This window comes from Silene latifolia, chromosome 10 (assembly GCF_048544455.1).
Source record: "Silene latifolia isolate original U9 population chromosome 10, ASM4854445v1, whole genome shotgun sequence".
Lineage (NCBI taxonomy): Eukaryota > Viridiplantae > Streptophyta > Magnoliopsida > Caryophyllales > Caryophyllaceae > Silene > Silene latifolia.
Window position 1 is genome coordinate 149,261,822 of NC_133535.1, and position 13,295 is coordinate 149,275,116.

Sequence of the window (13,295 nt, forward strand, 5' to 3'; positions counted from 1 at the left end):
TCAATACCTTGAACCTTTGAAGTTTTTGAGACTTTCGTGCTGATAACGTATTGTAATAATTGGTGTTTTAGCTCAGATAATTTCAGAGTTTGTAATGGTGTTGTCTCTTTTTCTTATTGAAATATGACAACCTATTTATACAGAGTAAAAGGAGCTGCTTAAGAAGATAAGTATGCAACTCTCATAAGTAATCTACCATTGCCGTATAATTTAAAAGTGCTACTGTTCATACACAATTACTTAGCATTATCTTACTGTTCATGGTGAAGTGGAGAGGTGAACTTTCACCTTACTTCTGGAAGTAATTATAACACTCCCCCTTGAATGTTCACCTTTCATGTATAGGATTGTGTGTTTTATACGCTTTCATAGACTACCTCATTAAAAACCTTGTTAGGAAAACCCAGTGGGATAAAACCTAATGAAGGGAAAAAGAGTGCAGTACGTATGAAACTCCCCTCGCCAAAGATTTGTCTCGAAGGTGGCACATTCCAATATTCTTTACTAATTCTTGAAATGTTGTTGATGGGAGTGACTTTGTGAAAAGATCTGCCAAGTTGTGTTTTGATGAAATTTGTTGAATATCAACCACGCCTTCCTTTTGAAGTTCATGAGTAAAGAAAAATTTTGGTGCAATATGCTTGGTTCTGTCTCCTTTGATGAAACCCTCTTTCATTTGATGAATGCAGGCCGCATTATCTTCGTATATAATAGTAGGTTGATCGCTTATTGTTTTTAATCCACATTCCTTCTGAATATGATGTATCATTGATCTTAACCATACACATTCACGAGCAAATTTCATAAAGAGCAATTAGTTCAGCATGATTTGATGATGTAGCGGTCAAAGTTTGTTTGGTTGATTTCCATGATATCGGTGTACCGCCATAGGTGAACAGATACCCATTTTGAGACTTTGCTTTGTGTGGATCTGATAAATATCCTGCATCGGCATAACCAACAAGAGTTGCATTTTTTCTTCCTTGGTAAAATAGCCCAAGATCTTGGGTTCCCTGAAGGTAACGTAGGAGGTACTTAATACCATTCCAATGCCTTCTTGTTGGTGTTGCGCTATGTCTTGCTAGAAGATTAACTGAAAAAGCAATATCTGGTCTTGTATTATTTGCCAGATACATTAGTGCACCAATTGCACTAAGATACGGTACATGAGGTCCGAGAACTTCCTCATTTTCTTCTCGTGGACGGAATATATCCTTTTTCAGATCAAGATTGCGAACTAACATTGGTGACTTCACAGGATATGATTTACCCATATTGAATCTGTGTAAGACTCTCTTAGTATATGTTGTTTGATGAACAAGAATCCCATCTTTCAAATGTTCAATTTGAAGACCAATACAAAACTTAGTTTGTTAAGATCGGAAAAATATCGACCTTAATAGTGAGCCTAGTGTTGAAAAACCAGGTTCCGAAATCCGACCGGAAGATATTCCGGGACCGTCTCATCATGTTGTGCATATAAAAAAAAAAGGGGATGCATAATAAGGTGGTGTTGGCGGCGGCGACGGCGGCGACAACCGGTTTTATTAAAATTACCGGATCAACCTTGAAAATACTCTATATATAAATTTTATAGAGCAGAAGGAATTACGGTCGCCCGTAAAATATTTACACTTCTTGTTATCTTTTCATCACCCTTTTGTTAAGTTACTCTTATCACATATCGTTGTATGTTTGGGTTATTATTAACATGATGATAATATGTTTGAAGGAAGTTTATGCTATAATAACAGAAGGAAGAAGAGAAAAAAAAAAAATGATGATGAACGTAACTGATAGTGTATAAGTAATAGAGAAAAACTAAAAAAAAAAAAATATAGGTGGTGGGGAACATGAAGAGGACAAAAGGTGAGAGAATTGTGGTTTTTCCTCAAAGCATGCGTACTAGTATACTACTAGTCTACTACCCACCCCACTACTGAGAATAATATTGATAAACAATTCAATATTTTAAGGAAAAGTGGAGGTGATAGGTCCACCATATACATAAACAATTCTTTTGGGTATTAATTGTTTTGTTTTGTACGTAACATCTTATGGAGTTTGGCCATTTTTATTGTTCAAAATTTATCTTTCAAAATTTGTTCTGTAAGGTAATATGACAAGACATAAGTTTTATATGGGTCTATAATGAGTATAAATATTATACTTCAATATTATATACCATATATGTACAGTAACTCATACCGCTATAAAAGGGTTTGATCTCAGATCTCTGTTTATCTTATTCATATAAGTTTTGTTATATCAAGATTTGAACTCTTGACTTTTTGTAAAGGTCGACGTCTCGCCCACTATGACTTGTCATTCCATGTGATTACTTTTGTAAAGTAAATTTCATATATCGTCTAATTAAGTTTATCACTATTAACTTATTGTTAAATATGTTAATCGAAAAATGGCACATATGACGAAACGAGACTTTGATATCCTTGATAATAATGGCACAAAATACCTTCAATGGAGGGTGGATGCTAGAGCAAATTTAAAAGCCAAGGGACTAGAGCATACAATTTTAGTAGATGGAAATTCTACTTCACAAGAACAAGCAAAAGCAATAGTGTTCTTAAGGCATCATCTCCATGAAAATTTAAAAATTGAATATCTGTTTGTGGAGGATCCCAAAGAGTTATGGGATAATCTCTCGCAAAGGTTTGAAAGCCTGGAGAGAATTATTGGGCCGAAAGCTCAGTATGACTGGATGAATATACGATTCCAGGATTTCACTTCTGTTAGTGATTATGACTCGGCTATGCTTCGTATAACTTCACGATTAAGGTTATGCGGACAAGCAACAATCGATGCACCATGATAGAGAAAACTCTATCAACTATGCATGCCGATAATGCGATCTTACAAGAATTATATCGTGAAAGGCATTATAATCGATATTGTGATCTAATTGCCATTTTAAGGATGGTCAAGCAAATATGAAAGTTATGTTTCACAATCATAACAAAAGGCCAAAGCAGGACTGTTGCTCCTCCTGAAACATATGTTGTTAAATCTGGACAACCATGGCGAAATTTCAAAAAGGGAAATACCACCTTTCATAAGGGGAAAGGAAAATGGCGTCCGAACTTCAAACCCCTAAATCCCAAATTTAAGGGGAAAAAGAAGTTTACGCCTAATAAAGGAAAGCCAAATCAAACCACCAAGTGTTTCAAATGTGGTATTATCGGACACTTTGGGCAAAAGAGTGTCGAATCGCTAAACATTTGGTTGACCTTTATACAAATTCTGACTTCCCAAAAGGGAAAAGGAAAGGAAGTTGAAACAAACTTCGTGAAAGAAACATCTCCAGTTCTAAGTCTGGATTTGTCTGATTATCTTATCGATGATATAGATAATGGTTGCGGACCATCAACTTAAGTTTACTTTATGTGAAAAAAAATATGTTAATAAATAATGACAGTTGTAAAATATTTCCCTTTACCATGTTTATTATGTATCATAAATAAAACTGAATTTTCTTTCTCTGTTTAATTTATTCATAACTATTTAATTTATTCATATTTATTTATTTTGAAGATATGGAAATTTAACAAAGAAATGCGAACAATGCCGATTGATAATTGCCACAACTCATAGCATTCTGAGCAATAAAGCCTATTTTATTGAACTAATGCCCATTAGGGCTAATGTTACCACAATTGCTGGTGTTGTAACATTAATTGAAGGCTCAGGAAAGGCTTGTATAATGCTCCCAAAAGGGACACAAGTCATAATAAATGATGCAATCGTATTCGAGTAAAACTCGTAGAAACTTATTAAGTTTCAAAGACTTACGGACAAATGGTTATCATATAGTAACCATTGAGTCAGATGATAAGGAGTATATGTATCTTACCAAAGTAGAGAATGATAAGAAATACATACTTGAAAAATGTCAAGATACTCTTCCTGACTCGTATTATACTTATATACGTCCATTTGAAATCAATTTGGTGTCTAAAGTGAAAACAGACAACCAAGAGCTTTATTCCTTATGGCATGACCGACTGGGTCACCCCGGAACAAGTATGATGATAAAAATTATCAAAAGCTCAATCGACATCCTTTAACTAAAGTTAAAGTTCCACAGTTTAAGGAACAATCTTGTACGGCTTGTTCACTTGGCAAATTGATTATCGTGCCTTCCAAAACTAAAGTCGGAATTGAATCTCCTATGTTTCTAGAGAGGATTCAAGGAGATATTTGTGGACCAATTAACCCACAATGTGGACCATTTCGATATTTTATGGTGCTAATTGATGCATCTACTCGATGGTGTCATGTTAGTTTATTATCCACAAGAAATGTTGCCTTTGCCAAATTGTTGGCACAAATCATTCGATTAAGGGCACAATTTCCGGACCATACAATCAAGAAAATAAGGCTTGATAATGCTGGAGAGTTCACATCTAAAATATTCAATGACTATTGTATGTCACTCGGAATAGATGTGGAACATTCAGTGGCTCATGTTCACACACAAAATGGGTTAGCAGAATCATTAATTAAAAGATTACAATGGATTGCTAGACCATTATTGATGAAATGTAAGCTTCCATCTTCTCGCTTGGGGACATGCTATTTTACATGCAAAGAAACTTGTTACGGCTTCGGCCTCTCGCTAATCATGTATTATCTCCGATGCAATTAGTCGTCGGAAAGGAACCTAGTATTGCACATCTAAAAACATTTGGATGTGCCGTTTATGTTCCTATTGCCCCGCCCAATCGTACCAAGATGGGCCCACAACGAAAAGTGGGAATTTATGTTGGATATGAATCTCCATCAATCATAAGATATCTCGAGCCAATGACAGGTGACTTGTTCACTGCAAGGTTTGATGATTGTCATTTTAATGAAATAAATTTCCCATGTTTAGGGGGAGATAAGATGATTCCATGTCAAAAGGACATTATATGGGATGCCAAAGCATTATCTTATCTAGACCCTAAGTCAAATATGTGTGAACAAGAAGTGTATAAAATTATACATCTTCAAAACATAGCAAACCAATTGCCAGATGCATTTACAGATATAAAACAAGTGACAAAGTCACATATACCGCGTTAAATGCTCCAAATCAAGAATTCAGATTCCCCAAAAACAATCGGGAAATCAATTGGTATGTGAACCTACTCGTAAGAAACGTGGTAGACCGATTGGATCAAAAGATCTTAAACCTAGAAAGTCCAAAAGAATGCCCACTACGATGAAGAAATCATTACATGTTCAAGAAGAAAAAATGAAGTACAAAAGGTGGAAAATGCCACTAAAACCCTTATTGAAGGGGATAATCATGTACTTACTAAAGAACATGAAGGCATTGATAATCAAAAAATATCAATGAATTATGCATATACAGAAAACAAAGGGATAGAAAAATAACAAAAATTGATGATATTTTTGCCCATTATATCGCTGTTGAAGTTGTCATTGATAACGATGATATTGAGCCAAAATCTGTTGAAGAAAGTCGACAAAGAGATGATTGGCCAAAATGGAAAGCGGCAATGATGGCAGAATTAAAATCATTTGAAAAACGAGAAGTTTTTGGACCTGTAACCCAAACACCTAAAGGTGTAAAACCAGTTGGGTACAAATGGGTTTTTGTCCGTAAACGCAATGAAAATAACGAAATTGTACGATACAAAGCCAGACTTGTTGCACAAGGTTTTTCACAAATACCGGGAGTAGATTATGATGAAACATATTCTCCGGTTGTTGATGCAACAACATTAAGGTTCTTAACAAGTTTAGCTGTGTCTGAATCATTGCAAATGCGTTTAATGGATGTAGTTACTGCATATTTATACGGAACACTTGACACTGAAATATATATGCGAGTTCCGGATGGGATAAAGTTACCATTTTCCCATAACTCAAACCCACAAGAAATATACAGTGTAAAATTGAAAAAATCCTTATATGGACTGAAACAATCAGGGCGAATGTGGTATAATCGCCTTAAGGAATATCTTCTTAAGGAAGGATATGTCAATGATCCAATCAGTCCATGTGTTTTTATAAAACGTTAAAAAAAGGGTTTTGCAATTATTGCAAAGATATGTTGATGATTTAAATATCATTGGAACAAACGATGAACTTGATATTACTTGCAAAATATCTGATGAAAGAATTTGAGATGAAAGACTTAGGGAAAACTAAGTTTTGTATTGGTCTTCAAATTGAACATTTGAAAGATGGGATTCTTGTTCATCAAACAACATATACTAAGAGAGTCTTACACAGATTCAATATGGGTAAATCATATCCTGTGAAGTCACCAATGTTAGTTCGCACTCTTGATCTGAAAAAGGATATATTCCGTCCACGAGAAGAAAATGAGGAAGTTCTCGAACCTCATGTACCGTATCTTAGTGCAATTGGTGCACTAATGTATCCGCAAATAATACAAGACCAGATATTGCTTTTTCGATTAATCTTCTAGCAAGACATAGCGCAACACCAACAAGAAGGCATTGGAATGGTATTAAGTACCTCCTACGTTACCTTCAGGGAACCCAAGATCTTGGGCTATTTTACCAAGGAAGAAAAAATGCAACTCTTGTTGGTTATGCCGATGCAGGATATTTATCAGATCCACACAAAGCAAAGTCTCAAATTGGGTATCTGTTCACCTATGGCGGTACACCGATATCATGGAAATCAACCAAACAAACTTTGACCGCTACATCATCAAATCATGCTGAACTAATTGCTCTTTATGAAGCTGCTCGTGAATGTGTATGGTTAAGATCAATGATACATCATATTCAGAAGGAATGTGGATTAAAAACAATAACTGATCAACCTACTATTATATACGAAGATAATGCGGCCTGCATTCATCAAATGAAAGAGGGTTTCATCAAAGGAGACAGAACCAAGCATATTGCACCAAAATTTGTAATAATTGGTGTTTTAGCTCAGATAATTTCAGAGTTTGTAATGGTGTTATCTCTTTTTCTTATTGAAATATGACAACCTATTTATACAGAGTAAAAGGAGCTGCTTAAGAAGATAAGTATGCAACTCTCATAAGTAATCTACCATTGCCGTATAATTTAAAAGTGCTACTGTTCATACACAATTACTTAGCATTATCTTACTGTTCATGGTGAAGTGGAGAGGTGAACTTTCACCTTACTTCTGGAAGTAATTATAACACTCCCCCTTGAATGTTCACCTTTCATGTATAGGATTGTGTGTTTTATACGCTTTCATAGACTACCTCATTAAAAACCTTGTTAGGAAAACCCAAAGGATAAAACCTAATGAAGGGAAAAAGAGTGCAAAGATCACGTATGAAACTCCCCCTCGATTCAAATTTGTCTCGAAGGTGGCACATTCCAATATTCTTTACTAATTCTTGAAATGTTGTTGATGGGAGTGACTTTGTGAAAAGATCTGCCAAGTTGTGTTTTGATGAAATTTGTTGAATATCAACCACACCTTCCTTTTGAAGTTCATGAGTAAAGAAAAATTTTGGTGCAATATGCTTGGTTCTGTCTCCTTTGATGAAACCCTCTTTCATTTGATGAATGCAGGCCGCATTATCTTCGTATATAATAGTAGGTTGATCAGTTATTGTTTTTAATCCACATTCCTTCTGAATATGATGTATCATTGATCTTAACCATACACATTCACGAGCAGCTTCATAAAGAGCAATTAGTTCAGCATGATTTGATGATGTAGCGGTCAAAGTTTGTTTGGTTGATTTCCATGATATCGGTGTACCGCCATAGGTGAACAGATACCCATTTTGAGACTTTGCTTTGTGTGGTTGATCTTAAAAAAAAAAAAAAAAAAAAAAAAAGTTTGCGAGAAACAAAAGTTTTAGGTGGTAGAGCACATGCTTTGAGTAGTGGGGTGGGTAGTAGACTAGTAGTATACTAGTACGCATGCTTTGAGGAAAAACCACAATTCCCTCACCTTTTGTCCTCGTCATGTTCCCCACCACCTATATTTTTTTTTTTTTTTTTTTTTAGTTTTTCTCTATTACTTATACACTATCAGTTACGTTCATCATCATTTTTTTTTCTCTTCTTCCTTCTGTTAATATAGCATAAACTTCCTTCAAACATATTATCATCATGTTAATAATAACCCAAACATACAACGATATGTGATAAGAGTAACTTAACAAAAGGGTGATGAAAAGATAACAAGAAGTGTAAATATTTTACGGGCGACCGTAATTCCTTCTGCTCTATAAAATTTATATATAGAGTATTTTCAAGGTTGATCCGGTAATTTTAATAAAACCGGTTGTCGCCGCCGTCGCCGCCGCCAACACCACCTTATTATGCATCCTTTTTTTTTTTATATGCACAACATGATGAGACGGTCCCGGAATATCTTCCGGTCGGATTTCGGAACCTGGTTTTTCAACACTAGGCTCACTATTAAGGTCGATATTTTTCCGATCTTAACCTTTTTGTGCGGGAGGTGCAACACCATCCAACGGTCCCTCCGACGTGCGAATATTACGTGGTTGAGTACCACGAGCACGCGGTGGATTATCACAAAATGTAAATTATTATCTTTTATGGTAAGATGTATATTAAGAAAAATATGTAACTTAAAAACAAATTAATACCATTACACTGATGGTCCATTTTTTTCGTAAAAATGATATATTGTGAACAAGTTACATATATAATACTCCGTAGTTATGTTATTATAACAACTCAATACCTTGAACCTTTGAAGTTTTTGAGACTTTCGTGCTGATAACGTATTGTAATAATTGGTGTTTTAGCTCAGATAATTTCAGAGTTTGTAATGGTGTTGTCTCTTTTTCTTATTGAAATATGACAACCTATTTATACAGAGTAAAAGGAGCTGCTTAAGAAGATAAGTATGCAACTCTCATAAGTAATCTACCATTGCCGTATAATTTAAAAGTGCTACTGTTCATACACAATTACTTAGCATTATCTTACTGTTCATGGTGAAGTGGAGAGGTGAACTTTCACCTTACTTCTGGAAGTAATTATAACACTCCCCCTTGAATGTTCACCTTTCATGTATAGGATTGTGTGTTTTATACGCTTTTATAGACTACCTCATTAAAAACCTTGTTAGGAAAACCCAGTGGGATAAAACCTAATGAAGGAAAAAAGAGTGCAGTACGTATGAAACTCCCCCTCAGTTCAGCATTTGTCTCGAAGGTGGCACATTCCAATATTCTTTACTAATTCTTGAAATGTTGTTGATGGGAGTGACTTTGTGAAAAGATCTGCCAAGTTGTGTTTTGATGAAATTTGTTGAATATCAACCACACCTTCCTTTTGAAGTTCATGAGTAAAGAAAAATTTTGGTGCAATATGCTTGGTTCTGTCTCCTTTGATGAAACCCTCTTTCATTTGATGAATGCAGGCGCATTATCTTCGTATATAATAGTAGGTTGATCGATTATTGTTTTTAATCCACATTCCTTCTGAATATGATGTATCATTGATCTTAACCATACACATTCACGAGCGACTTCATAAAGAGCAATTAGTTCAAAGATGATTTGATGATGTAGCGGTCAAAGTTTGTTTGGTTGATTTCCATGATATCGGTGTACCGCCATAGGTGAACAGATACCCATTTTGAGACTTTGCTTTGTGTGGTTGATCTTAAAAAAAAAAAAAAAAAAAAAAAAAAAGTTTGCGAGAAACAAAAGTTTTAGGTGGTAGAGCACATGCTTTGAGTAGTGGGGTGGGTAGTAGACTAGTAGTATACTAGTACGCATGCTTTGAGGAAAAACCACAATTCCCTCACCTTTTGTCCTCTTCATGTTCCCCACCACCTATATTTTTTTTTTTTAGTTTTTCTCTATTACTTATACACTATCAGTTACATTCATCATCATTTTTTTTTTCTCTTCTTCCTTCTGTTAATATAGCATAAACTTCCTTCAAACATATTATCATCATGTTAATAATAACCCAAACATACAACGATATGTGATAAGAGTAACTTAACAAAAGGGTGATGAAAAGATAACAAGAAGTGTAAATATTTTACGGGCGACCGTAATTCCTTCTGCTCTATAAAATTTATATATAGAGTATTTTCAAGGTTGATCCGGTAATTTTAATAAAACCGGTTGTCGCCGCCGTCGCCGCCGCCAACACCACCTTATTATGCATCCCCTTTTTTTTTATATGCACAACATGATGAGACGGTCCCGAATATCTTCCTATTCGGATTTCGGAACCTGGTTTTTCAACACTAGGCTCACTATTAAGGTCGATATTTTTCCGATCTTAACCTTTTTGTGCGGGAGGTGCAACACCATCCAACGGTCCCTCCGACGTGCGAATATTACGTGGTTGAGTACCACGAGCACGCGGTGGATTATCACAAAAGGTAAATTATTATCTTTTATGGTAAGATGTATATTAAGAAAAATATGTAACTTAAAAACAAATTAATACCATTACACTGATGGTCCATTTTTTTCGTAAAAATGATATATTGTGAACAAGTTACATATATAATACTCCGTAGTTATGTTATTATAACAACTCAATACCTTGAACCTTTGAAGTTTTTGAGACTTTCGTGCTTTGATAACGTATTGTAATAATTGGTGTTTTAGCTCGATAATTTCAGTTTGTAATGGTGTTGTCTCTTTTTCTTATTGAAATATGACAACCTATTTATACGAGTAAAAGGAGCCGCTAAGAAGATAAGTATGCAACTCTCATAAGTAATCTACCATTGCCGTATAATTTAAAAGTGCTACTGTTCATACACAATTACTTAGCATTATCTTACTGTTCATGGTGAAGTGGAGAGGTGAACTTTCACCTTACTTCTGGAAGTAATTATAACACTCCCCCTTGAATGTTCACCTTTCATGTATAGGATTGTGTGTTTTATACGCTTTCATAGACTACCTCATTAAAAACCTTGTTAGGAAAACCCGGTGGGATAAAACCTAATGAAGGGAAAAAGAGTGCGATCGTATGAAACTCCCCTCGATTCAAAGATTTGTCTCGAAGGTGGCACATTCCAATATTCTTTACTAATTCTTGAAATGTTGTTGATGGGAGTGACTTTGTGAAAAGATCTGCCAAGTTGTGTTTTGATGAAATTTGTTGAATATCAACCACACCTTCCTTTTGAAGTTCATGAGTAAAGAAAAATTTTGGTGCAATATGCTTGGTTCTGTCTCCTTTGATGAAACCCTCTTTCATTTGATGAATGCAGGCCGCATTATCTTCGTATATAATAGTAGGTTGATCAGTTATTGTTTTTAATCCACATTCCTTCTGAATATGATGTATCATTGATCTTAACCATACACATTCACGAGCGACTTCATAAAGAGCAATTAGTTCAGCATGATTTGATGATGTAGCGGTCAAAGTTTGTTTGGTTGATTTCCATGATATCGGTGTACCGCCATAGGTGAACAGATACCCATTTTGAGACTTTGCTTTGTGTGGATCTGATAAATATCCTGCATCGGCATAACCAACAAGAGTTGCATTTTTTCTTCCTTGGTAAAATAGCCCAAGATCTTGGTTTCCCTGAAGGTAACGTAGGAGGTACTTAATACCATTCCAATGCCTTCTTGTTGGTGTTGCGCTATGTCTTGCTAGAAGATTAACTGAAAAAGCAATATCTGGTCTTGTATTATTTGCCAGATACATTAGTGCACCAATTGCACTAAGATACGGTACATGAGGTCCGAGAACTTCCTCATTTTCTTCTCGTGGACGGAATATATCCTTTTTCAGATCAAGATTGCGAACTAACATTGGTGACTTCACAGGATATGATTTACCCATATTGAATCTGTGTAAGACTCTCTTAGTATATGTTGTTTGATGAACAAGAATCCCATCTTTCAAATGTTCAATTTGAAGACCAATACAAAACTTAGTTTTCCCTAAGTCTTTCATCTCAAATTCTTTCATCAGATATTTTGCAGTAATATCAAGTTCATCGTTTGTTCCAATGATATTTAAATCATCAACATATCTTTGCAATAATTGCAAAACCCTTTTCAGAACGTTTTATAAAAACACATGGACTGATTGGATCATTGACATATCCTTCCTTAAGAAGATATTCCTTAAGGCGATTATACCACATTCGCCCTGATTGTTTCAGTCCATATAAGGATTTTTTCAATTTTACACTGTATATTTCTTGTGGGTTTGAGTTATGGGAAAATGGTAACTTTATCCCATCCGGAACTCGCATATATATTTTCGAAGTCAAGTGTTCCGTATAAATATGCAGTAACTACATCCATTAAACGCATTTGCAATGATTCAGACACAGCTAAACTTGTTAAGAACCTTAAGGTTGTTGCATCAACAACCGGAGAATATGTTTCATCATAATCTACTCCCGGTATTTGTGAAAAACCTTGTGCAACAAGTCTGGCTTTGTATCGTACAATTTCGTTATTTTCATTGCGTTTACGGACAAAAACCCATTTGTACCCAACTGGTTTTACACCTTTAGGTGTTTGGGTTACAGGTCCAAAAACTTCTCGTTTTTCAAATGATTTTAATTCTGCCATCATTGCCGCTTTCCATTTTGGCCAATCATCTCTTTGTCGACATTCTTCAACAGATTTTGGCTCAATATCATCGTTATCAATGACAACTTCAACAGCGATATAATGGGCAAAAATATCATCAATTTTTGTTATTTTTCTATCCTAACTTGTTTTCCCGTATATGCATAATTCATTGATATTTTTTGATTATCAATGCCTTCATGTTCTTTAGTAAGTACATGATTATCCCCTTCAATAAGGGTTTTAGTGGCATTTTCCACCTTTTGTACTTCATTTTCTTCTTCAGAACATGTAATGATTTCTTCATCAGTAGTGGGCATTCTTTTGGACTTTCTAGGTTTAAGATCTTTTGATCCAATCGGTCTACCACGTTTCTTACGAGTAGGTTCACATACCAATTGATTTCCCGATTGTTTTTGGGGAATCAATTCTTGACGAGCATTTAACGCAGTATATGTGACTTTGTCACTTGTTTTATATCTCGTAAATGCATCCGCAATTGGTTTGCTATGTTTTGAAGATGTATAATTTTATACACTTCTTGTTCACACATATTTGACTTAGGGTCTAGATAAGATAATGCTTTGGCATCCCATATAATGTCCTTTTGACATGGAATCATCTTATCTCCCCCTAAACATGGGAAATTTATTTCATTAAAATGACAATCATCAAACCTTGCAGTGAACAAGTCACCTGTCATTGGCTCGAGATATCTTATGATTGATGGAGATTCATATCC

The 13,295-nt window shown here is 35.1% G+C and overlaps 1 protein-coding gene across 1 annotated transcript; it reads right to left on the reverse strand.

Moving 5' to 3' along the window:
- Nucleotides 1-788: 788 nt before the first annotated feature.
- On the reverse strand, nt 789-1,274 carry LOC141608485 (secreted RxLR effector protein 161-like). Its single transcript, XM_074427833.1, has one exon. It carries the CDS (start codon nt 1,272-1,274, stop codon nt 789-791), a length of 486 nt encoding a protein of 161 aa, XP_074283934.1.
- Between the last annotated feature and the right edge of the window lie 12,021 nt (nt 1,275-13,295).

Coding starts and splice junctions, on each gene's coding strand:
- LOC141608485 (XM_074427833.1), bottom strand. CDS start 1,274: ATGGGTAAATCATATCCTGTGAAGTCACCAATGTTAGTTCGCAATCTT.